General features: G+C 48.3%; 1 protein-coding gene across 2 annotated transcripts in view; it reads left to right on the forward strand.

The window, feature by feature from the left end:
* The window catches only part of Pax5 (paired box 5), a 180074-nt gene that overhangs the window by 32079 nt on the left and 121049 nt on the right, over positions 1-26946 (forward strand). For both annotated transcript variants that reach the window (XM_076843275.2, XM_076843276.2), the window contains one exon: positions 24215-24390. In XM_076843275.2, coding sequence (XP_076699390.1) covers positions 24215-24390 — 176 coding nt within the window. The remainder of the gene's footprint in view (positions 1-24214; positions 24391-26946) is intronic.

The raw sequence follows: 26946 nt of genomic DNA on the forward strand, positions 1-26946 counted from the left end.
TGGCGGAGGGACAGCAATGATATTCATTGTGAATAAAATAAAACAAAAATAAGGAAGTGGATTTGGTATTTATCTCCATGCCTGGCCTTTGAGGAAAAGCAGGTCTGAAGGGCAGACAAGAAGGGAAGATTTTGTTTGATTGCACAGGGCTTCTGGGTATTTCTGGAACACTGGTGGTTGGTGACTCATATGCATGTGTGTGTAGGCTATGTGTGTGCGTGAGCATGTGTCTGATTTCACTTTGAAATTTCCAGTTTTCATTTACATTAGTCCTTTCTTGGGTCATTTTATCATGGATGGAATAAAATGGGGGAGAGGGAGAAAAAGGAAATGTCCTGATGTAGTTGTGAAGAATTAAGAGGGAGAAGGATATAAGAAAGATAAAGAGGATGGTGTGTGTTAGAAAGAGTGCTGGCAGTGAAACCAGCTGAGCTGTGAGCAGACAAAGAGAAAGGCGGGCCCCTGGAGGGATGAGAAAGGATTAAAAGCAAGGCAGGGGCAAGGTACTTCCCAGAACCTGCCACCAGGTGGCACCATTGACCCAGGACAGCTTAGTTGCTGCCCAGGGTTAGGGACAAGAGGGGTAAGAGGGCAGTGTGAACTGGCCATTTGTGAGGTCTGAATTCTTTAACTGAGCTGGAGCCAGGATGCCCAGGCAGGCTGACCATTTTCCTGAGTCTCACTTCTCTACCAGCATTCAGTTGGGGAGGGGGAGGCTGGACCATCACTGTTGGGGATTAATCTGGTCCTTTACCTCCATGGCCCCCATGTCCTAACAAGATCTTCTGGGAGTCCTTGGTTGTACTGTAAGTCTTTACTTTGTAAAAGGTGTGACCTTGGGCAAGTCACTTCTCTCCGGGCCTTATTTTCTTCATGCTTAATCATGGAGATTTGAAGAAATGATTTGTAAGGGTCTCCTGGGCTCTGACATTCGGTAGTGAACCAGAGAGGGTCCTGGAGTTGAAGTTAGAGTCTGGATCTTTCTTTTTAGCTGTGTGACCTTGGGCAGGTCATTTCCCACCTGTGTGGATTTTAATAGTATCTCCTTCTCAGAATTTTATGTAAAATCAAAATTGAAGTGTTTTTTGGTGCCGTAGGAGGGGAAGGAGTAGTTATTTCCCCTGTAATTTAAGGAAGTCAGAGGCAGGGGTTCCACCATCCTCACCACTTAGAAAGTTTGTGCCTCTGCCTGTGACCACAGAAAAAAAGCCTTCTGGAAGGTGTCTGCTTGAGTCTGTCCTCCACGTATACAGTGGCCTCAGTGGCTCTTCTGAAATATGTCCAGGGCGTACAGTACTGGGGATGCACCCAGGGGCATTCTATCACCGAGCTACATCCCCAGTCCTTTAATTTTTTTTTCTTTTTTTTTAGACAGGATTGCACTAAGTTGCCTAAGATGGCCTTGAACTTTCAATTCTCTTGCCCCAGCCTCCCTAGTAGCTTGGATTATAGTTGTGCACCAGCAGACGGAATAAGGTTCAGATCAATGACTTGCCTGAAGAATTTTAGCCCTTCGTATCTGCCCAGTGTTCTCAGAAGCTATCTTTTTAACAGGCCTTCTGTGATCAGGCATCTGCCGGTCTCCTGAGACCCACCTTCTTCACTCTCTTCTTTTCATGCTCACTCCTGTCAAGTTGAACTTCTTTCCTTCAGCACCACATGCTCCATCCTGCTTCCATCCCATGAGTTACATATGTGGGTTGCAGAGTCAGACAACCAGAGTTCTAGTTGATTCCACCGATCATCAGGCCTGTGACTCTGGGCAACTTATTTTCACCTCCGATCCTCAGTTTTTCCAAAGGCACCAATTATGCCTATGATTGAATTGTTAGTGAAATTCAATGAAGTCGTGTACATAAAGTACTCGGAAAGTCCCCGAGGTGTGAGAAGAGCCCAGAAAAGGTTATTATTTTTTTTTAAGGGTTGCCTTTTATTACAATGCTGTTTGTATAGCCTGGAAAACTGTCCTCACCATGCCCTGCTCCCCATGTACCCAGAAGACATTCCAGAACCTCAGGATCTAGCTTAAACGTCATTTCCAAAGTAAAGGCTTCCTGAAGTGCCTTCCTAACCATTGTTAGGTGCCCGTCCCCCCATCTTTTAGCCCTCACTGGGGAGAGCATGTTAGCTCCCCTGCCATCCCTGTCCCAGTCACATGGGACCTGCTAATCAAAACATTGGTCACTCTTCTATTTCTCCTGAAGTGTCTATGAAACCCTTGTCACCTTAGTCCCCAAATGAGGGCCTGGGGCATATAAAATATGTACTGAATGCGGCGGGGGGTGGGTGGGTAGATTCACAGAAACTATGTGCACATCTGGTTAGTGGGTGCAGCCTACAGAGCAGTACCCAGAGTCCTACACCGCAAACATGCTCCCTCTCCTCCCTGACCCCAAATCTCCATCTTCCAGTCATTGCTATCAGATCTCATAAGAAGGACCTTGTGAGGTTCATTTTAGAGGGAGGGAGTTCTATCAGGTCTAATGCACACATGTATGTACATGCACATACAGACATATGAATGTGCACAGGTAAAACTGTGGCAACTGTGGTTCTCTTCTGGCCTGCCTTACTTAAGCATATGCTCCGTGTGTGTAATCATGGCCCCGAAAAGGAACTGCAATACAACTATAATGACTAGCACTTATTGAGTGTTGAGTGTATATATTTAAATTATTAACCCAGTTAATACAACCACTGTACCAAGTGGATACTCTGTTATCCCCATTTTGTAGATTCACAGAGATCAAGGAAATTGCCCAAGGTCACACAGCTCAGCAGTGTCAGTGTTGGGATTGGTACCTGGATAGTTGGCTCCAGAGTATCCTTACCTGCCATTCTGGTCTGCCTTTCACAAGAGTGTCACACAGGATGATGCTGCTGTGTTGCTGAGTGTCCCTGGGAGTGCTTTAAGCTCTCTTTAGCATGTACCTTCAATTCCACTTTTTTTCGGTTCTGCGCTGAGCGGTTGAACCCAGGAGGATTTGGCTTGGGCCTGTTTTATTACTCAGGTAGCCCATTTCTGAAGTTCCCTCAATGCTGCTGTGTACACTCCCCTGCCACACCCTCAAGCTGGTCAGCTTCAGGTATAGGTGGCTGATGTTAGCCTGGTAGGCACAGTGGGCAGCGGGTGTTCAAGCCCAGCTGGTCCTCTTAGGAGCTGTGTGCACTATGGCAGTGAAGTGCCTTAACTTCTATGACCTTTGTTTTCCTTACCTGTCAAAAAAGGATAATAATTTCTACTTTTTCTGATAACTAAACAGTATTACCTATGATATTTTGACCAGCACAGCAAGTTTTGGAAATATCAACTAGTATTTTTTCTATTATCAGAGTAAAGTGTTTTTACACTGAATAAAGATTCTTCAAGACGACCTAGTCAAGAAACTTCTAAATCCTCAGCTTTTTCATTTTCTCTCTCTCTTTTTAAAAAATAGTTATCTTATTTATTTTGCTTTGTAACATAGCAACATTATATATAATTAGAAATAATTAATTATTAATTTATATAAAACCCAATGATAGGCTAGGATCAGAAGGGGAAAAAAAAGTAACAACCAGATTTTCTGCTGACAGAATTTTAGCCTTATGCCTCAGAAACTCAAATAATTCAAGCTCAAGGAGGTAGGTAAGAAGTCTGGGTTTCTCCTCCCCGTTCAGTTTTGCTTTGCTGTGTGATCTCAGTTGAGTTCCTGCCTTTTCTGAGCCTTGGTTTGGATGCACTGAGCCTGGACAACCCTTCCAGCTCCCGGTCCTCTCTCCTCCCTCCTCGCTGCTGCTCCCCCGCCCTCCTCCTCCATCTTCTCTCTCTTAGCTTCCTTTCTGTCTGAGACACAACGCCATTCGGCACTTTTGAATGGTACTTTTGTTCCGCGAACATCTCTTTTCTGAAAAGGACGATTGGTCAGGTTTGTATCTTTTAAACGCTGGCACATTTTATCAGTTAAGAACCTGCGTACCTCTTTCTCCAGAGACAACCTTAAGGAGGCAGACAGAAGAGGCAGAGGGGAAGGTTTATGGGAGACAATGGAGGAAACCTCTCTGGAGTCCTCTAGCAAATGTTTTTCCCCTCGGCTCTGAGCATCTTCCAGCTTGAATCCATTTATAACCTGTGTCTTCCTCTTAGCTTCCTGCAGAAGAGAGGCCTAAGAGCAGAGTCTGTGCCTGACTCTGTTCAAGGCCTCTTTGAGATGGGGCTTGGAGCACTGGACTTGGAGGGGCAAGGTCCTTCAGTCCTGGCCCACCTGTCCTTTGCTGGTGATCTTGGGCAACCCATTTTAGGCCTCAGCATTCTTATTGGCAAAAGAGAGCAGAATGACTTCCTCAAAGTCTTGTCTCAAACTGTAAAGCTCTGAGTGCCCAGGAGAATATCCCTGTAGTTCATCTCATGTACCTGCCCACCTGTGACCTTGGACAAATTCCCTAACTTTTCCAAGGGTCAGCTGTCAGGTGTGTGAAGCCAGCATGGTGATCTTCCACATCAGATGTAATATACCTGGCTCAGCTCTATGCGGTGGCAGGTGTCTTAGTCTAGGTTGGGGACTTTTCCCTCCCCCGTCCTTATTTCCTCACAGCGGTTTTCCTGAGTATACATAATTAAACCACAGGCTTCTGAAAAAGGGCTGCCCAGTCTGAAACCTAACTGGCCATCATCCTCTGTGAGCTCTTGGGCAATTCGCCTAACTTGTGCCCCAAGTCTCTGTAAATGCCGGTGGTCCTAGTCTGCTTCAGAGGGTCGTGGAGATCAGATCATGCCATACATGACTTTGCACCAGGCGAATACTGTAGATTCTGCCAGTCCTTGCCCCCCAGTACACCCAGACTCGGGATGGAGCCCCAGCCACCACCTTCTTTAAGTCCCTCTATGGCAGGTGAGGAAAGCAGGCCGGAGCTGAGCGGGAAGGGAATCATTCAAGGTCACAAGAGGCACATCTCAAAACCTTTGAGGAATGTCGGGGATTCCGCAATTCCACCTTGCACGGAGAAGCGGCGGCCCGGGGGGAGATGGGATGCTCCTCCACGGCCCGCCGTCCGGGTGCTCTGGGGCGCCGCCTCCCCCGGGAAGAGGGCGAACGCCTCCTAGGAGGGATCTGGATTTTCCGGTGAGATGTGGAAGGAAAATCAATTCAACCGCTGCCGAACCGGGCGCAAAAGAAGGCAGCGCGCGGCGCCCTCGGGAAGGAGGCCGCCCGCCCGCGCCGGGCCTCCGCCGAGCATTTGCAATTTAATTGACATTTGGCGGCAGGAAGCCAATCAGTATAAGTCAATTGACGTTCCGAGATAAAACTAATCGGCGGCCGGGCGCTCCCCCCGCCAGCGCGGCCGCGGCTGGGCCTCGGGGCGCAGCGTGGCGGCCGCGGCGCCGCGGGCCGACCCCGGCAGGTAATGGCGCTGGCGCGTGTCTCGGCCCGCGAGGGGGCAGCCCGCGGCCCGCTGATTGCCGCGCAGCCCACGGCGGCCGGGAGAGGCCCGTAATGAATGACTTTATTTGCCGGGGCCCTGCTGAGAACAATTGAGTTTGTTATGGTAACAACGGATGCCAGCTTTCTGGGCCCCGGGGGGCGCGGGCGCGGCAGCAGCCGGGAGCTGGGCAGCCGAGCAGATGATACGCACCGAGGCCCAGGGGCGCGGGGGGCGGGGGCTGGGACAGAGCAAGTGTCAGACCCGAGCCTGGCTGGTGAGAAGAGGGCCAGTTGGGCCGCCTTGGTCCGAGGTGCGGGATGAGTGATGGGCACACCGTGCAGAATTGCGATGGGAATTCGTTGAATTCCTTGCTTGCTGTTGGACTGGACAGTGTGCGCCTGCCACCCCTTCTTTCCTCTGCTCTCCAGCCAGGGTTGATTTCTGGTCTTGTTGAAGGATGACCTGACATCAGCTTTTTATCTTGCACCATGGAAAATTAGCAAAAAGCACAAAGCACCCCTTCTTTGAATGCTGTGGCTTGGGGAGTTGGGGACTGGACTTCAGCCCTGCCATATGTGCCCCTGTGCCCCGGAGAGATAGCCTTCCTTCCTCTATCCCATCCAAATCACCGTGCTCTGTGCCGTGGCTCTTCCCTCCATACCCCCACAGAGAAGGCTGCCCTCAGAATGGCTGCCTCTGAGCCCCTACAAGCTCCTATTGAATCCTCCATCAGACCATGGGTTCCAGGGGCAGGGGCTACCTCCCATTCATTCCAGCCTGGGTCTCAGAGCAGATGTGGAAGGAGCTAGTGTGGGTGTGGACTACTTCTTTGTGGTCTTGTTTTCCCCTGGTTACAGACAGTTTTGTTTTGTTTTTTGGTGCTGGGGATTGAATTCAGGGGCGCTTAACCACTGAACCACATCCCCAGCCCTTTTTTGTATTTTATTTACAGATAGGGTCTTGCTGAGTTGCTTAGGGCCTGGCTAAATTCCTGAGGCTGGCTTTGAACTCATAAGCCTCCTGCCTGAGCCTCCAGAGCTACTGGGATTACAGGTGTGCACCTCCACACCCTACTCCTTTCCTCTTTTTTTTTTCTTTAATCCTTTTCCAGTTCTGTTTTCAGGTTCATTATAACTCACTGCTAACTCCACAAACTTCAACTGAGAGCCAACCATATGTTAAGTACTTTGGCGTAACAGGTCCCTGCCCTTGCTGAACTTCCTGGCCCATGAGATGATAATGTGGTGTATGAGATAAATATGTCAGGCTCCACTATGGGCTGAGCATTCACCGAAATTCCCTGAGTTGGCAGACTTTAACACGGGTTTGCTGAGATCTTTTACCTTTGTTGTTGTACTCAGTGATCCCTGGTGCCATCCAGTGACAGTCACCCCCATTTACAGATATACAAACTGATATACAGTAGCATGTTTGAGAAGCAGCAAGAAATTGTGGAAAAGGTCTAGACTGGGAATCCAACACAAGTTTTCTGTGTGAACCTCGTCCATTTCCTTCCCCTCCTTGGGCCTCAGCATCCCTGTCTATAAGATAAGGGAGTTAGAATTGACAGTCTCCAAGGGCCAGTTGAGTGTGAGTGGTCAACAGCGAAGATGGAGCCAGGACTGAGGTCTCTGTGCCCAGCTCCCTGCTCTCTGGTCTTGCAGTGTGACCAGTGGAAAAAATTGTCCCCCTTCTCAGCTTTCCAAGGCTGACAGTGAGATTGAAGTGCCCATGATGTGACAGGCACTGTGCTCACAGCAGCTTCAAAAAGTGTAGGTACTGCTACTGTTTCCCTTTTGCAGATGGGAAAGATGATGGGTTTAATATCCAGTCCAAGGTCACAGAGCCAGTAAATTAAAGGCTGGGATTGAAACCCAAGCAGTCCGTTTGCAGAACCTCTCCACTGAACTGCTCTGCTAGTTGGCTGAAATAGGATAAACCCCAACACCTTCCCCTGTTCTCACAGTTTAACCTGGGTCTTATCCCCCCATGCCCCACCCTTGCTCTGAGAGCTCCAAAACTCACTGTGTGCAGAGCAGCAGGTGTGCTGATTTTTTAAAAGGTGTATTTTCTTCCCTTGCCTTTTCCTCTTTGCCTTGGATGAGTGAATGCTCCAGCAGGAAGGTGAAGTTGCTGTGGAAACTGGGGTCCCTTCTTGGCTTAGTTCTAGATAATTCTAGTATTTGGGAAATGGTTTTCTAAAAAGGGTAGTAGGGCGGGTGCTCCAGGTCTTTTAGGAACAAGTTCTTACCATTCATGGTCAAGGAAGTTTGTTTTACAATTGCTTTTGGAGACTGTCCTCAAAAGGGAGTCTGGAAAACTCTCTCCCCAGAGATAGCCCTTTTTCAGACAGATTAGGAAGATGGTCCTAATCTGGGATGATTCTAAGTGGCAGCACTGGAGAGGGCTTGGAAATCATACACAGTGATCTTATGCTTTCCTTTTTCTCCTTCCTTTCTCGGTGCTGGGGCTTGAATTCCAGACCTCTCACATGCCAGCTGAGTGCCCTACCACCAAGCTACATCCACCACTATAGTGATTTTAAATATTGTCAACCTAACAACTGGGGATGTTTATGTGTGAGGTCCTGGGTTTGATCCTAGCACCACCAAAAACCAAAACCAACACCACCAGCAAGAACAAACCCAATGAGCCCCCACTCCAAACCAAAAGATTCTTTTTAAAAAATCCTGTTAACCCATTGTCCCTCCCCTCTTTAAAACAAATATTTTATAGTGCTTCCTTTGCTATCCTAAAATAAAATTTAGAGCAAATATAACCTACCTGCGCAGACACATAATTTAAAAAAATCAATATAACGCCCCAACTGCAACAAAAAGGGGAAAGAAAAATAAAATCATAATGAAACGATGTATTTCATTATGTAAACGCTCAGGCGTGACTACACCAGGAGACGTAATAAAGTAGTTAGTTGCTTGCACTTATGAGTTGAATCACCATGAGTTCAGCAGCTACAAATGTGGACAGCTGTGTTTTTTGGCAATATAAATACCTCTGGTGGTGTTGCCACCAGCAAACTGATTTTCTGAAATTGTGAACACGTCCTGATAAAATTCCAGCCAAAGCAAAGCATAATCTTCCCTCAAATGGAGTGGTGGTTATGTTCTGGGAAAGTCAATGTAAATAAAAACATGACGTTTCTGTGGACATAAGTAAAACAGAATTAGGTTCATGGCTCCAATATGTATAAAGTTTTTGCCAATCTGAATTGACAAAGATGTGTGGGGTACAGGGCAGTTCTTGACCATGCTGGACTGTGCTGGGTAGCATCCCTTGTCCCTCCCTCTAAATGTTCTAACTCCCCTTGCTGGGGAGACACAGAGGATGGCTGATTTACATGTGGGGTCTGAAAGCTATAAGACCCTACAGCATGAGTTCTGAGATCCCAGGTGGCCTCAGGCAGTGAGCGCAGCCCCACCCACATCTGATCACTGTCTGGAATCCCTTCTGCCTGCTGCCTCATGCCCCTAAATCCAAATTCTGACCATTCATCACGTCACCTCCTTCCTCCAGGAAGCCTTCTCTAACCTCTTCCCTCCCATACTGGACAGGACCTCTCAGACTCTGGGTTCTCACTGCAGGCTGCTGGGGGCTCTCTGAAGTACCTTCCCAAGCTTGGACCATACCTCCATCTCTAGGCCTCGTCTCTGGGCCACAGACTGAGGTCTCCGAGGCTGAGGCCACAGACTGAGGTCTCCTGCCTCACAGGGCTATGGCTTGGGTCACAGCACCTGCAAAAGACAAATGCATGCTTGAACCAAGGGATTCGGGTTAGCTGGGCATGCAGCTTCATACATCTTGTCCTTTATAATTAGGCAAATGTTTTTCTCTTGTCCTCAGCCACTGATGTGAGATGCCTGCTGTGCACTGGGTACTGCCTTGCTTGGAGCCCACCAGCTTGCTTGCTCTGACTAGTGCTGCAGGTCTGGTGTGATTTATTGACCCCATTGCACAGATGAGATGAGGGAAGTGCAAGGCCACACAGCTGGCAAGTGGCAGAACCAGAGCTTGCACCCTGGACTTTACCATCTTTGTCACTTAAATGTTTCCAGGGCAGAGCCTCATTTGCCTATCTACAGGCTCCCAACTTGGTGTCTAGCACTGTGATCTCAGTGGTGAGTAGGGCTTCCCAAGCCAGGCCAGGGAGGTGAGCATCAGGTGTCCCTAGGGAAGGATTGGTCATTGTTTATTAGGAGGTTACCAAGGAGCAGCTGTTACCTGTGTACCTGTTTTTTGTTTGTTTGTTTCAATAAAATTTCTACTTTTCCCTCCATTCATCTACAAGTATTTACGATGCCCCTGCTGGGTGCCAGGCATTGTTTTGGATACTGAGGATGAATAGGCAATGAATAAGACAGAAAAAAATGTCCACATGAGTGACATTCCAGTGAGTGACATTCCTTAGAGGGAAGAAAGGAGGGAAAAGAGAATAAATATATAAGGAAAAGGAAGAGCAGACCCTTAATGCTCTTAAAGATAACAAAGCTCGGAGGAGATGAGGAGTGCACTGGGGTGGGGTTCATGGAGAGAACTGTGATGGGACAAGGGGCCAGCTGTTTGGAATAGGACTGGGGAATCTGGGAGGTGGGAAGTAAGGCTGCTGGAAGGTGGGCTTTCACTTTGTGAGGAAAGGAGGTGGCATGGTAGGTTGGGTAGCCCAAAGCCCCCTCCCTGCCCTCCGTCTGTCTGGCTTCAGCATTGGCTCCTCCCAAAGGGCTTGGTTATTTATGGCTTCTCCCCAGCTCCCTGTGGCCAGAGGACAGTCTGTTAGCATGTTTGCAGACTCCACCAGCTCTGAGCAGAGCAAGGCTTATTTGCAAACTGTCATTGCTGCGTTCTCCTCCAGGGACCCTCATGCTGGGCTCAGCATTGCAACGCCAAGAGCCTCCTCCCCCAGGCAGCCAGCCGGGGCCAGGGCTCTCCCTGGATTTCCTGAAGCATAGTCTTGGCTCGGAGTTGAGAAATTAAAATAAATGCCATAGCAGCGTGTTGGGCCTTGCTGACAGTGGGGAATGAAGTTCTCTCTCTTGACAGGAGCTCATTGGTTTGTCATAAATTAGGGAGGTTTCAAGAAAAAGGGGAAACATCCTGACTTGAGGGCCCCAGATCCTGTTAGACTTGTTAGTGTTCAGATGACTTTGAGCGACTGCATGTTGCACTCTGGGCCTCAGTTTCCAAGCTACGCAAGAAGCCACAGATGCTCTTGAAATCTATCCTAAGAACTACAGTGATATGAATCGCATTTCAGAGTTGTTTCTTTCATCCAAGTATTCAGAGACAAAATGGTTTACCTAGAATGGCTCAGCAAATATGAAATTGCTTTAAAGTTTGGCTTCAGGTGGGGTAAGAGGTACTGAGTTGAGACTCCAGGGCTCTCAGTCCCTCCAGGCCTGATAACTGCCATGTGACCTTGGGCAAGCTATTTCCACCTCTCTGAACCCTTTTTCTCATCTGTAAAATGGAAATTCTAATCTTTGACCCATCACCTGAGGTTATCATGAGAATCAGAAGAACAGGTGAACAGCTTCATGTTCAGCATGGATATGTATATCGTTTCTAGGGGTGGAGATTGTTCTTATGATTGTCGTTGTCATTTTCTGATGTGCCTTTTCCTGTCTAGGCTTACAGTCTTGCCAGTAGAATACAAGAATATGCCCCTACCACATACAGATACCCAAACAAGTCAACTTGACTATAGAAATGGGAACTAACAGTGCTTCCATGCAGAATGAAGAGCCACTCTTGTCATTTGTGCTAGCTCGATTCCTCTCCATCATAAATCCACCCCTCATGTGTGTATGTTTGTTGGAAAAACCACCACGGATATACACAAAAGCCTCTTGAGTTCTTTTCAGCTGGGACAGGAGATGACATACGTTGGCAGGCAGAGGCTGATCTCTGTGTATCCAAGAGGAGTCTAGCCAGTCTGAGTATATCTAACAGGTCAAGCTCTGAAATGAAGAAGCAATAAGCCAGTGAAATGGTACTATCACCGAAACATGATTGATCAATTGAATTCTATCAGAGACAGTGGACAGTGAGATTAACTCAGGCCTGATAGGTTCAATGAGTTAAAGCATGATGTTCATTTCAGCTTCATTTCACCAGTCTTTGCTTGTGAAATTGGTCAATCAATAGAGGTTGAAGATCATATATATATATATATATCGGGGACCATCTTATGGGGAATATAATCTTGGTAGTTGGCTCCTGGCTGGGGCTGCCTGCTGCAGGTAATGGAGACGGAGCAGGGACTCCATCAGCCCCATCGAAATGGCCTGATATCTTCTCCAAATGAAAAGTATTTTTGGATCTCTGATGATTTATCTTTTTTTCCTCTCTCTCACTTTGATCTATGACAAAACCCATACCCATCTTGGAGAAATATAGTGATTTCTCCTGAAAACATTTGTGCAGTGATCAGATAGATACACTTCAGAATATGAATCTTCTTAGTTATAACGTCCTTGGTAGTGGGGGGAGAAATGAAGACAGTCATTTCAAAACTCAAATGGGGGTAATGCAAAGATATCAGAGTAAATATGATTTTTAAACCCTTTTATTTATTTATTTATTTCAGCGCAGTGGGGGATGGGAGACACAGGGCTGTGTGCAGGAGAGCTGAGAAAGGGCTGCATGCGAAAGTCCTTCCAGGTGTAATTAAAACGAAGCCTTTAGCATTCTTTGATCTCATTTAAAAGCACAATTCTCAGGGAAAAAAAAAATCACCCTTTTGCTCCTAGTAATATTTCATTTGCTTTGGAATATTTTCACTATGGTGGTTAACATCCCTCCTAATTAGCGTGCACATCTCTCTGTAAGGTGGAGTAATTAGGTGCTACAGGACGAGGTAATGGACTTGGACAGTATGGATTATAGAGAACAGACTTGTCCTGTGTCAAGGCACAAGGTACTGCTTCCTTTTTGCCTATTCTTTAAGGTTGTCTTGATTCTTTTTTTATTTTGGGGGGTACCGGGGGGCTGAGCCCCAGCCCATTTTATATTTTATTTTGAGACAGGGTCTTGCTAAGTTGCTTAGAGCCTTGCTAAATTGCTAAGGCTGGCTTTGAACTTGAGATCCTCCTGCCTCAGCCTCCAAAGATGCTGGGATTATAGGTGGCACTGGGCTCGTCTTGATTAACAAAGAAATCCCATTGCTTCACACCAACACCCTGAGAGTTTCGATAATCTTTGTGCTGTTTGTACATTGGAGTCTGTTAGGTTCTGGATACTGAGCAATGGTGCCAAGCAGGTAAACAGCAAGGCTTTCCCCAATTCCTGCATTCCTATTATGCCGAATAATGGCCATTCCCCAGCACCATGCTTTCTAGGGCCACCAGGCTTTGCATATGCTGTTCCCTCTGCTTGGAATGCACTTCCTCTCTCTGCCCCTTTCTGGGGCTAACTTCTTCCTACTCATTCTTAAGATTCAGGCTGTATCTTTCCCAGGGTACCCTTTCTGGACCACCCTTGTCCCTGTCTGTATTAAGCAGAGCGGTTTAGTGTAAGAGTTAAAAGCAGATTTTGGAATCAGACTGCCTGAGGTAGGATCCCAGCTCCTCCCCTTCTTAGCTGTGTAGCCTGGCAAATGATTTAACCTCTCTGTGCCTCAGTTTTCTCATCTATAAAATGGGAAGGGGCAACAGTGGACGGGGCACCATAGGGCTTTTGTAAGGATTCAGTAGGTCAGGTGCTCAGAGTAGTAGTACCTTACCTCATAAGTTCTGAATACCATTTGGCTACTACCATTTGGATTAGGGCCGTCTGTGCTTCTCAAGCTCCCAGCACTCACTCCTAACACCATGCTGTAATTATTTTCTCTTCCCCATCCTCCACCCCAGGGCAGGAGCTTAGACTTAAACCGTGCTAAGCTCTAGTTTCAGGGCAGGGCCAGACACCCGGCACGTTGCTCAGGAATGAGACCTCACTACGTAGGCCCAGCTGGGCTCGGATCTGCTGTCTCGTCCTGGACTGTCTGGCTGTCTGGCTTCATCTTTGATGTCCCTGAGTGTGGAGTCATCAGTCCCTGGGGGTCCTTCCCTCTCCCACAGCCTGTGACTCATTGGGTAACATGCAGCACAATCAGATTCCCTCGAGTTGAACCTGAACTTATCTGGCAATTCTGCAATTTCGCGTTATCCTTCTCCGAGAAGAAAGATTGAGTGAAACTAATGGCTGAATAATGGTAGCTCCACTAGAATTTACCTCCATGCCACTTTGATTTTTCTCAGTCTGCCTCTAGTTTAGGATAGGACTTACAAAGTCACCAGGAGCGCTGGTTTGGGGCTGCCATAGGACATTTCCAGCCTTGCCACCCTGGTCCCCAGCAAAGAGTGCTGCTTATAGTGGTTGCCCTAGAAAAGTCTGCCAACTGGATGCGGCTCCCCTGCCCGGAATCCATGGCCTTACCTCACTCGGCACCTTGTTGCTGTTCATCCATGCTTGACTCAGCTGGCCTCTCTTCCTGGTCCCCTTCTTTCTATCAGTCCTCTCTGGCATACCCTCAGCCCCCAAAACAGGACCATGCAGAGAACAGAAGCTCTGATCAGTTTCAGGAGAAGGATGAACGGCGTTTTTTTGTTGTCGTCATTAGTCTGAGCAACATACGACTTGCTGAGATTTGGTTTTGGTGTGAACTCCCCGAAGCTTGGAGCTTAGCTGAGCTCTGGTCATTTATCGTCCTCTCTGGTACAACATTTTACAAACTGCTTCAAATCTTAGAAGTAGGTAGAACATAAACCCTTGGTCGTTCCACTCTTTCCTCCTCTGAGATCACTGAAAGGGCAATTCATTCAGCCTTGGACTTGGAGGCAGGTGGTTTTTAGGCTGAGACTTAATGGACAGGGATGAAGAACACATCCAAAGAGGGAACAGAATGAGTGGTGGCATTGGAGAGCATGGTGAAGGGACACTCAAGGATTGACAAGTTGCTTCCTGAGGTGGCACGTGGGATGAATGGAGGGGTGACTCTGGCTAAGTGGGACAGATCATGGAGGCCTGGGAGACTTGGACTTTATCCTAGGGGTCTTAGAACGGTTTTCCTCATGAGAATGATGATGATAGCAGCTAACATTTCTCCAGGAACCACAATAAGCTTTTACAGAAGATGATCTCATTTAGTCCTTACAGAAGTCCTTACAAAATGCAGATGAGGACACTGAGGGCTTTGGTCCTGGTAGGAGGCATGAAGATCAAGAGGAGTATAATGAGCAATGGATCTGCAGACTAGAGGCCAAGGTACAACCCCAGCCACGAGCTGAGTGAGCTCAGTGAATCAAACTCTTTGAACTTCAGTTTGCTCATCTGTAAAGGGGGTATCAGAGGCTGGGCATGGTGGTACATGCCTGTAATCTCAGCAACTCAGGAGGCGGAGGCAGGAGGATCACAAACTCAAAGCCAGCCTCAGCAACTGAGCAAGGTCCTAAGGAACTCAGTGAGACCCTGTCTCTAAATAAAATATAAAAAAGGGCTAGGGATGTGGCTCAGTGGTTAAGCACCCCTGGGCTCAATCCTGGTACCACCCCCCCCACACACACACAAAATGATTGTAGAATGTACACCTCACACAGATGCTCTGAAGATCTAAGAAATGAAAGAATGCAAAATAATAATAATAACGACTCAATACCTGGCACTGAATGGTACTCCATCCAGAGCCCTAGAGACCCTTATATCCCCATTGTCTCTGTCAGCCCCCTTCATTATTTCTAGGGAAAGATGAAACTCTCCCAATCTTTTTGTTTTGTGTGTGTGTGTGTGTGTGTGTGAGTGTGTGATGCTCTCACTGAAAAAAAAAATTGTGTGTGTGAGTGTGTGTGTGTGTGTTTTACTGGGAATTCAACCCAGTACCCTGCGTCTGCTAGCAAGGGCTCTACCATGGAGCTACATCTCTAGTCCCATTCTCAATCTTATGCAGGAAATTTTGCTAATGAACAAGTTCCCTGGCCCTTCCCCCTTTTGTCACCAATGGTCATACCTAGCCCCTCCCATGGAGATATTCTAGAGCTACTTGCCCTCAGCAAACTTCTTAAAAGTTGCATCTAAAATAATTTCTTGAAGTTGCAAGTTAGCATGGTTCAATTTTGGTAGGATTTGCTTTTAGAATTAGCCACTGTAGTCACAGGAGGAGACTGACTCCAAGCTCCCTGGTCTTACTTGACCCAAGCTGGAAATGCCCTAGGTCATAGCTGTTTACTCTTCCCGGTCACCATGGCTCTGAGCTGCTGGGGCAGATGCTCCACCAGGACCTGGCTCTCTCTGTCATTCTCCCTGTGGGCAGCAGGCCTGGGAGCCCAGTGGGTGCCAGAGCTGTGGTCGGAAGTGGCAAAATGGCCTAACCTGGGGAGGCCTTGGGACCCTGGGTTAAGCTGGGAGGATGGTATTGCCTAAAAACAGTAATAGGATTTGGGAGTTATCATCACAATTTAAAAAAATGTCAGGATGAATTATAACAGTGAAGAAAAAGAGATTTCCTCCTGTTTCCAACTTTTTGTGAGATGCCCCCTCAACAAGCCTCTCCTTAAATACATGTCCATTTCTAAACCAAGTATTGGCAAAGAGAACGGGATGTCTCAGTTGACTAAGGCAATCATTTAGGGGGTGGAATGGATCTTTTAGGGGTGAGGTCACCTACAAAGACTGCACAATCAAAATGGGAAAAGAAGTTAATGTAATTCCAGCAGCTCGGGAGGCAGAGGCAGAAGGATCATGAGTTCAAAGCCAGCCTCAGCAATTTAATGAGGCGCTAAGCAACTCAGTGAGACCCTGTCTCTAAATAAAATACACAATAGGGCTGTGGCTGTGGCTCAGTGGTCGAGTGCCCCTGAGTTAATCCCCAGTATCTATCCCCCACCAAAAAAAAAAAATTATCTAGTAGGCAAAATCTAGGTTGATTTTGAAGGAGGAAAGGTTCAGATATAACCATCTCAGCTTCCTTAGTTTACTGATGGGGCCTCTGAGGTCCAGAGAGGGAGAGTAACTTGCCAGGGCTCACACAGCAAATAAGAGCTGGGGCTAGAAGTCAGACTTGCTGGTTCCCAACACTTTTCCCCCTGAGCCCTGCAGCCGCCCTGCCATGCTGAGGAGAAGCTGTGAGGATGAAGGAGGCTCTGTGAGCACTCTGGATTTTGCCTGGGCCCTAAGGAGAAATGGGACTTTGAGTAAAGCTGGAGGCTGACCCAGGGGCTCTAGTCTCTTTTCTCGGGGCTCCTGGACTTCCAGTGAGGTTGCATCCTAAAGGCCATGATGCCAGAAGGGATTTTGGAGACTCCTGTTTGTTTTTATCTTTTTCCTCCCAGTGAGCATCTGCAGACATAAAGTGCATGATGATTTTTAAAGAAACAAACCAGAACCCTCCAAGAAAAATGCAAAACCCCCGAATCTGCTGCGCTCTGAAGAAAACGCAATGGGTTTATGATCTTTTAAGACACACAAGAGACAGCTTTCTCCTGACAGATGGGAATCTGAGGCTATTTTGCTTCCTCCCTCTTTGCGTGACCAGACCCGATTGTGTAAAGCTTTTAGCTTCAAAGCCGGGCTGTGAATAACATTGGTTTAACCTGAAATTTAAAGCCAGCATTTCTTTGCTCCCCGAGACGGGGCTTCCTGCCCCTTGCTCCCCTGAAGCTAGCTTCCAGAATGTTAATTCTACGAGCCATGGTTGACTAAGCCCAGCACTGGGTCTATTACATATTATTTGATTTGGAGTAGGAAAAAAAAAAGATTTAAAGATACCTTGCCCCTGTATACCTTTGTACTTTCGCCCGGGTCTATCCGTATATTTAAACATACCATTCACATTGTGAGTTTAGATTTTTCTCCCTGGAATAAAATGGGTCCGAGCATTTCTGTAGTGATTCTGCTTCCAAGACCACATTCTCCAATTAAATCAGACAGCATCTTTGCAGTGCAGCAGGAGAATGCAAGGGAAGCTTATACCGCGGTCCTGGAGGTTCAGACCTGCCTGGGGCAGGGGATGATTTTTGGTGTCCATTTCTGTAGCTGCCTCTGAGCCTATAATCTATGTGATTCAGACTCACTGCACCTACTGTGTGGGCATTCAGAGGCAGGTCATGTGTCCCTGCACTCTCAGACCCACGGACCTTTTCGTCAGAGTGCTTGTCTTGGTTGATACTTGCACCTGGACTTCCAATGATGATGATGATGATGATTATGATGATAATGATTTTTTTTTTTTTAAACCAGGGATTGAACCCAGGGATACTTAACCACTGAGCCACATCCTCAGCCTTTGTTTATATTTTGTTTAGAGGCAGGGTTTTGTCGAGTTGCTTAGGGCTTCACTAAGTTGCTGAGTCTGGCCTCGAACTTGTGTTCCTTCTGCCTCAGCCTCCTGAGTGGCTGGGATTACAGGCGAGCGCCACTACACCTGGCTCTGATTATTTTTCAGTTAACATTTTCCTTCTTCACGAGGACAAGGGCTGCATCGGTTTTTGCCTATTGCTGTGTCCCTCACGTCAACATGTATTGAGCTTGGTTCAGGGAGGAGTGAATGAACGAGTGCGCTCAGGTGGAGGAGTCCTGACATTTGCGGACCAGACGTGCAGAGAGAAGGTGGTTGTCCCAGGTATTACAAGTCGTTCATTTATTCCACTGGTCTTCTCTTAGAGGAGACACAGATGAATTGCCTGTAGTGTTTTCCCTGAAAGTAGCTAATAGCCCAATGTGGGCTTCAAGGATCAGGGGATTTGGCTTCTAAAATAAGGAAGAAATTGGTCAGAGCCCTAAGAAAGGGAGATGGAGAACAGGCTGGGGCAGGAAGGAGGGTGAGCTGGAAGATGAGGCTGCCTGCAGGCTATGTCTGTCCTGGCAAACAGGACACAGATCAGTGAAGAGCGGTTCATGTTCCTTCTGAGCATGTCACCTCTCCTGCAGGAGACGACCTGACTCCAGCACCAAACACCCACAAATGCAAAGCCTCGTCTTTGCCAGGTCCTGCTATCTACCAAAAGATGAGGCTTACGAGCAAAGTTTGGAAAGGAGTGAGCAATTCAGTTCTGGGACTGAGAAATGGGAGTGTGGCTGTTTCTTCAGCCCCTAGCCCTGTCCCCTGGGCTCCCCGTGGTTCTTTCAACAAAGCTCAGGTCTTTGGTGGCCTCTGAGCTGTCCAGCTCCACCCTCCAGCCTCCCCACATTCTCCCTCTGTTCCTTTCCTGTCCTTACCTCGGGGCCTGTGGAGCAGTCTCCACCCCACCCTCGTCCTCTGCTTCTAGTTGGAGCCTGACTTCCCTGGCTTCTGCCCAGGTGAGGCCATACCCCTCCTGGGTCGCAGGAGCACAGGAGTACATGCAGTACCCTCAGGGGAGGGTCCCCAAGGATTCCCTGTGCATACACTTAAGCCGCCCTGTGTCCTGAACCTTTACTCTGCTGGCCCTACTCTGCGACCAGACAGTGACCCTGCCTGCAGGGATCCTGAGGGCCACCTTCCCTGAGCCTCCTTAGTGGAGGTGAACCTCTGCCCCTCTGGGCTCTAATCGAAGAGCCCAGCCTATGAAGCTACTGGAGAGAGACGGAGCCTGGCCTGCTGGGAGAGGCCTCCCTCCAGAGGCAGGTCTGGCAGATCTGGTGGGGAAGGATGAGTAGGAGGCAGGAGTGGGGCCTGGCCCACCTGGAGCAGAGTGAGGCCTTGGTGGCAGTTGGGTAGCAAGTTGACAGGAAGGAGGCTGCGTTAGGAGTTTGCGGTCTGGCTGGCAGGGTGCAGGCTGGGAGGTTAATTGAATAGGTGGACAGGGAAAAAGTCTCTTAAAAACAGATGTGGACTCTGGCGGAGAGAAAGTCAACAGGGCTCTGGGGACTGACGTTGAGGTCAAACTCTGGCAGAAGTAATTGGGGCCAGGATGACTGGCCAGTAACTGGAGCAGTAGCTGAGTAGAAGCAGGCTGGTCCATCTTCCTGTGTGTGTATGTGTGTGTACCTATGTGTGCACATATGTGTACACATAGGTGCATAGGACTTTGAGAACAGGGCCACTTGTTGAGTGCTGACCAACAGAAGAACACTTCTGGCCAGACAGCCTGGGCTGGAGCTCCCACATCCTGCTAGTCTTGGTGACCTTGTGGGGGAGTGGTTCCCCATGGGGATGGGCCAAGATGGAAGAAGGGACTCTGGAGATGGTATCCTGTGGCTGGCACCAGTCTTGCAGAAGACCAGCGTTACAGGCTGCCAGAAGAGGCCTAGGTTTATGTTGGGGATTTTAATCAGAGAGACCAGCTTCTCCCTTGGCCCACATGTTGGGGTATTTGGTCATTCAGGCGTGGCCCAGCCTATGACATCCTCTTGGGTCCAAATGGATGTGGGAGGCCGGGGAAACGGCTCAGTGGCAGAGCACTCACCTGTGTGCCTGAGGCTCTGGATTCAATTCCCAATACTGAAAAAAAAAATCCATTTGGGATCCGTGTTCTCAGGGGGTTTGTGAGCCACCTCTGAAGACCCTTCTGTAGAGGGTCAGTATGCATAGAAAGTCCAGTATGCATAGGAACACCCCAAACTGGTGTCTTTGTTCAAATGTCAGACCCTGCACTGCAAATGGGCAGGGGAAGAAGCACCAGGTTCTGACTGAGCCTGGGCCAGAGTGAAGTGACATCCTGCTTCCTTGGTTTGGTCTTATCCCCCACCTGGTGGGAATTTGAGAGGCTGGAGGAAGCAGAGGGCAGCACTGTGCTGGCAGGGGAGAGCTGGACAAGGCCTGCGGAAGGGCACCTTTCAGTAGCAGCCGAGCCATGCTGGTGCCCCTGCGGCTTCCCACCAGTGGAGGTGGATGCCCTGCCTCTGGGCCTGCGTTTCCCTAGCCCTCTGGTCAGCTCTGCAGGGGCAGCATGGTCCCAGAGAGCCCAGGGGAATGATGTGGCCCCATGAGGCCACGTCCTTGCAGGGCATCTTTGCCCTCCCTGCTTGCTTACATTGTGAACAGGTCAAGTCCAAGACTCACAAAAGATATTTCATCCCATTTTTAAAAAATGTAAAATAATTATTTCTGTAGACTAAAACAGGTAGATGGTAACTTTTAGGCTCACAGCAGTTTTAAACTTTGTTACTAGATCTTATTGAATACCAAGGGACATGACTTGGCAACTTTGGTCCAGGACTTTTCTTTCTTTCTTTCTTAAATATTTATTTATGTTTTTTAGGTATAGTTGGGCATAGTGCCTTTTTAATTTTATTTATTTATTTTTATGTGGTGCTGAGGATCGAACTCGGCCTCACACGTGCTAGGGCAGGCGCAGGCTGGGGCAAGAGAGCTGTGGTGCCAAACGAGGGCCAGGGACTGGCTTCCCTGCCTCAGGGTTCCTGATGTGAATCCAGGGCCTGGTGAGGGAGAACCAGGCACAGTCTCCTTGGGATGAGGTCTTGCCAGGCCGTACAATTTTGGTTGTGAAAAAAGAATCAAAGGAGGGAGGGACCTCAGTCCACACAGTGTGGGAGTCCTGGAGGACAGTCCCAATCACCTGGGGGCAGCGTGCAGGGGGTGGGGTTGTAGCTCAGTGGTAGAGTGTTTGGGGCTCTGAGGCTTCTTGCCCTGGTGCCAGTGTCTCTGGCTGGCCAGGCGCACATGACTTCTCTGGCTGCTCTGCCGTTGCTGATTGGTGTCCTTTCCCAGGGCTCTCTGGACAGGAGTGTATAATGACCTTCTGGGCCAGTCGAGGTAATCTTGGGTCATTATCCTATCAATCATGGTGATGGTCAAAATATGTAAGCACCCTAGGGCCTGGGGGCTCTCCAGTCAGTAACCCAGGTGGGCAGGTACTAGAGAGGACCCCACTGCCAGCCTCTTGTCAGGTCACCTGTCATGCTTTAGAGACGGAACCCAAGAGACTGGAAGGGAAGGAGTCTCTCACTGGACAAGCTCCCACCTGGATACTGGAGGAGAGGGCGGGAAGTAGGAGGACTTCCTGACTGGACGGCAGCCCCCTGTGCCTGGGCAGAAGGGCAGTCACTGCCTGTGGCTGCAGAGGAGGCTGTCAGGGCCTAAGTAAGGTCCCTGCAGGACCAGATTCAATTCAGGACCATATTTCCTGATGCCCCGTCTGTGCCAGGATCTCTCTCCAGTAGCTTCATAGGCTGGGCTCTTCGATTAGAGCCCAGGGGCCAGAGCTTCACCTCCACTAAGGAGGCTCAGGGAAGGTGGCCCTCAGGATCCCTGCAGGCAGGGTCACTGTCTGGTCGCAGAGTAGGGCCAGCAGAGTAAAGGTTCAGGACAAGGGCGGCTTAAGTGTATGCACAGGGAATCCTTGGGGACCCTCCCCTGAGGGTACTGCATGTACTCCTGTGCTCCTGCGACCCAGGAGGGGTATGGCCTCACCTGGGCAGAAGCCAGGGAAGTCAGGCTCCAACTAGAAGCAGAGGACGAGGGTGGGGTGGAGACTGCTCCACAGGCCCCGAGGTAAGGACAGGAAAGGAACAGAGGGAGAATGTGGGGAGGCTGGAGGGTGGAGCTGGACAGCTCAGAGGCCACCAAAGACCTGAGCTTTTCTTTCTTGGCAGGCTTTTGATGGCATCTTCAATTTTATTACTTGAAATTGATCTGTTTTAAGTTTTCTATGTCCCGATTCCATTTGGGTAGGTCATATGTCTCTGGAAATCTGTTGATGTCTTTGAGATTTTCTATTAGAGTATAAATATTCAAAATAGTTTCTGATTGTCGTCTGTATTTCAGTAGCATCCATTGTGATATTTCCTTTTTTATCACAAATTTTAGTAATTTGAGTTTTCTCTCTCTTTCTCTTTGTTAGCGTGGCTAAGGGTTTATCAATTTTATTTATTTTTTCAAAGAACCAACTTTTTGTTTCATTGATTTTTTTGAATCTTTTTGTTGTTGTTGTTGTTGTTGTTTCAATTTCATTGATTTCAGCTCTGATTTTAATTGTTTCCTGTCTTCTACTTCTTTGGGTGTAGATTTGTTCTTCTTTTTCTATGGCTTTGAAATGTAATGTTAGGTTATTTTATTTTTTATTTTTTTGGTAACTTTCTATTCTTTTAATGAACCATTTGCTTTTTTTTTTAAAAGAGAGAGAGAATTTTTTTAATATCTATTTTTCAGTTTTCGGTGGACACAACATCTTTATTTTATTTTTATGTGGTGCTGAGGATTGAACCCAGTGCCCCGCGCATGCCAGGCGAGAGCGTTACTGCTTGAGCCACATCCCCTGCCCACCATTTGCTTTTTAATGGATAACTTATAATATTTTCTTTGAAATGTAAGCATCATCACCAGAGACTTGCAGTGTGAACAGCTAACACAACAGGACACCCAGAGAATTTAATCATGTACTTTTAAAAATTATATTTCAGGCAATCCATTTGAAATCTGCAACAAAACAAAGTCAAGTAAAAAAGCAACTATGAATTGTCTCTACCTCCCCCGATTACTAAATTCCTACCTCTGAATGGATAAACATTATATATGTTTCTTACGCATCATTCATATCTGTTTCTTTTATTTTATAAATAATATTTTCCATAAAATATCATATTTTGCATAATAGAAAATTAGATAGCATAAGTATATTTTAATAATATATGACATGAAGTCATATTTTTTCCTTTTTACACAAACATTGTGTTTTATACACACTGTGCTGTGCTTTACTTATTTGTCACATAGCAATGTATCTTAAAGTATCTTTCTCTGCATCTTCTCCTAGAGGGAGTTCTTATTCTTCTTGGCTTCTGTACCATGTTTCTTTTTGCAGGTATGCCACAGCTTATTTAATCAATCTCCCATTAATAAACTTTGTCTTATTGCTCCAAGTTTTTTGCTCCAAGAACCTTGTACATGTATCACTTGTTATATATGTAAGTCTAGCTATAAAATAAATTCTCAGAAGTGCAGCCGCTCCATCAAAAGGAACATGTACTTGTGATTTTGATAGCTTTTGTGAAATTGTCTAGTACAGGTGTGCGACCACTCCCACCAGAATTGTATGATTGCCCATTTCTCTACAGCCTTCACAGCACAGGGTTTCATTGAATTATCACATGATGTGGTGGCAAATGTCTAGGGTGAGGACATCAACTCTGGGAAAATCTGTACCTCCAAGGAGGGTCTTCAGTGTGGGAGAGGCGGTAGCATCTGATGTCTAAGCCACTAAGCAAACCAGAGCTCTAAACCTCAGGCAAAATCTCATTTGATCTCTCTAGGTTTTGATTTTCTTATCTGCAAAATGGGGAAAATAATAATTTAGTGGATGAGTCCATTTTTTTATTACCATAATGAAATATCTGAGGATGGATAACTTTATAAAGAAAAGAGTTTTATTTAGCTTATAGTTTTTGAAGTTCAAGGACATGGTTCCAAGCCAATGGCTTGACTCTAGTAAAGGCCTCATGGCAGATGGTACCATAGATGAGAACACATCTGAGGGGAAGAGATCACATAACATCACCAGACGGGAAGCAAAAGAGGGGAGGGACCCTCACATTAGGCCCCACCTCTTCTGTACCATCACACTGAGGACCAAGATTCCAACACCTGAACCCATAGGGGTCAAACTCAAGCCACAGCCTAACATAGAAATACGTTGGGGGTCACTGCGTGGATTAGATGAGGTGACATATATATAAAGGGGTTTGCATGGTGCCTGGCTTGTGCCTATGGGAGGTTGGCTCTGTGGTCACCAGCAGGTGACCTAGGGCCAGGTGGCTCCTTTCTCGTTAGGGAGGGAGCTGGGCTTGAGGCTGTCTTGGGCCCTTTTCCCAATCTCAGGGTCTGGCCTGTCTTCCTTTAGCACCTTGTGTCACCTCTACTCACCTTTCCTCTCTCATGCCATCCAAGGTATTCAGGACTCTCCGGTGCCGAATGGTCACTCACTTCCAGGCAGAGATTTCCTCCGGAAGCAGATGCGGGGAGACCTGTTCACGCAGCAGCAGCTGGAGGTCCTGGACCGTGTGTTTGAGCGGCAGCACTACTCAGACATCTTCACCACCACGGAGCCCATCAAGCCCGAGCAGGTATGCCCCTCGCTCAGCTGGCCACCCCTGCCACCGCAGTGCAGGCCTGGTCACTCTCCCAGAAGCAGAGGCATCTGGCAGGGTGTGGAGAAGAGCCCGGTGGGTTCTGCTGCCAGTGGACTTTTCACTGTTTTGGCCAAGCTTGGCAGGTCACAACACCCCACAAGGTCAGGAGGGCGTGTTTGGGGCTCTGAGGCTTCTTGCCTTGGTGCCAGTGTCTCTGGCCGGCCAGGCGCACATGACTTGTCTGGCTGCTCTGCCGTTGCTGATTGGTGTCCTTTCCCAGGGCTCTCTGGACAGGAGTGTATAATGACCTTCTGGGCCAGTCGAGGTAATCTTGGGTCATTATCCTATCAATCATGGTGATGGTCAAAATATGTAAGCACCCTAGGGCCTGGGGGCTCTCCAGTCAGTAACCCAGGTGGGCAGGTACTAGAGAGGACCCCACTGCCAGCCTCTTGTCAGGTCACCTGTCATGCTTTAGAGACGGAACCCAAGAGACTGGAAGGGAAGGAGTCTCTCACTGGACAAGCTCCCACCTGGATACTGGAGGAGAGGGAGGGAAGTAGGAGGACTTCCTGACTGGATGGCAGCCCGCTGTGCCTGGGCAGAAGGGCAGTCACTGCCTGTGGCTGCAGAGGAGGCTGTCAGGGCCTAAGTAAGGTCCCTGCAGGACCAGATTCAATTCAGGACCATATTTCCTGATGCCCCGTCTGTGCCAGGATCTTGACTGGTTCCTTGAGGCCTGGGCAACCCAGACTTGCTTCCAGCTGTTGAGAGGACCCCTTTAGTGGACCCGTGGATCTAGTCAGGGAGACCCTGTGAGCAGTAACTTTCCTAGCTGGTTCTGGGGGTAGACATTGGTCTTGCTGAGCTTCCTCTAAATGCTAACTAGATGCTGCTTCTGAAGTTTTCCCAAGGAGTCCTTCAAAACATGGCAGGCCATGTGTGCAAACTCCCATGGAGAGACAAGGTCCTGGAGATCTTGGGGACCCAGGAGAGAACAAGGCCTACAGAGCTACCATTTTATGACACTCTGGCTTCCTCTGGGCAGTTCCTACAAGGGCTTTAATAGCCCATTTAGCCACCTAGTTTTCAGATGGGGAAACTGAGGCTCCGAGAGGCAAAGCAGCTTGCTCAAGGCCACCCTTATGAATTCACTTAAACATGGATGAGTGTCTGTTATGTGCAAGGCACAGATTCAGGCACTAGGGGTCCATCAGGGAACAAAACAGGCCTGGGCCTGCCCTCTCAGAGCCTACAGACTTGTAGGAGAATCACAAAACATGAGAATTATTCAAAGGGCCATGGACCGCGGGTGGGCTTGGTGCTGCGGAGATATCTGAGGTTTTCCAAGAGCCTAAAGCAGAGGCCAAGCCAGCCTGGAGGCCACTGTGGGAAATGCCCTTATACTGAATCTTGAGAGGTTTGGGCAGAACAAAGAGAAGAGATATGGGGTGGGGGGAACTGCCTGGCAGAGTGAACGAAAGTGCAAAGGCCCTGAGGTGAGAGAGAGTATGGCAGGGGTGGGAGATGGAAAGAGAGCAGTGTGTTCCTGGGACTCAGGGGATGGGGTAGCAGGTGATATTGGAGAGAGGGGTTGGGCTTGTAGACTACAGTGAGGATGTTAGCCTTTCTCCTGCAAGTCAAGCCACGCCTCCCTTGGAATTGGCAGGGGCACGTGTGGGGACAGAGCTGACCCCATGCTCTAGAGCCTGGGTTTTAGGGAGAAGAATCTGCTTCCATCACAGACAGCCTCGCTCCATTGCTCCAAGCCATTCTGAGACATTTCCCCTGTCACAGGAGGAGAGGGAGGGAGGACTTTATCAGGAAAACTTCCCAGATGAGACCACCTTTGCCTTCAGAGTCCAGGAGAGAATGATCTAACCATTGACAGGATCACATAATTTTAGAGGTAGCAGGGACAAAGGAGGCAAGCTTTCAACTCCCTTATTTTTTAGAGATCCAGAGAGAGAACAGGGCTTTCTGAAGTTGCCAAGCAAGTTCATGGTCAAGGGCAAGGGTCCAGAGCTCGGCACAGCCTGACCTTCCAGCATGCCGCTGCCGGCCCTTTAGTGAGGCCCGTATTTACTAACTGCAGACATTGAGTGTCAGAGTCTCCCTCTGCCTTTCCCATGATTCTCGTGGACACCCAGAATCTGTGTCCTATTTCATTTAGCTTGGGTATCCAGGAGGACTGGGCAGAGGCTTCAGGCTCTGCAATCAGAGGAGCCCAGAAGCCACCCCAGTGCTCATTCACCTACTTGCACAGGTGTTCATTGACACCACCCATTTCTTACATGAGGGCTGTTGGGACAGAGGTGATAGTCAGGTATCAGCTCTGTCCGGTCTCAGAGCTTCTGAGCCATAGACTCAGCTTCTGTGACATGGACTGAGAAGCCGCAGGACAAGGAAGAAGGTTCTGTGGGTCCTGAAGTGTTGAAAGAGGGAGAAGCCGCCTCAGTTGGGAGCGTCCAGGACAATGGCGTGGTGGAGGCGGCTCCAGGTGGGGTTCCTGGAGGATAGGCCTGATGGGTTCATGCTGAGATGGGGGAC

This window comes from Callospermophilus lateralis, chromosome 2 (genome assembly GCF_048772815.1).
Source record: "Callospermophilus lateralis isolate mCalLat2 chromosome 2, mCalLat2.hap1, whole genome shotgun sequence".
Taxonomy (NCBI): Eukaryota; Metazoa; Chordata; class Mammalia; order Rodentia; family Sciuridae; genus Callospermophilus; species Callospermophilus lateralis.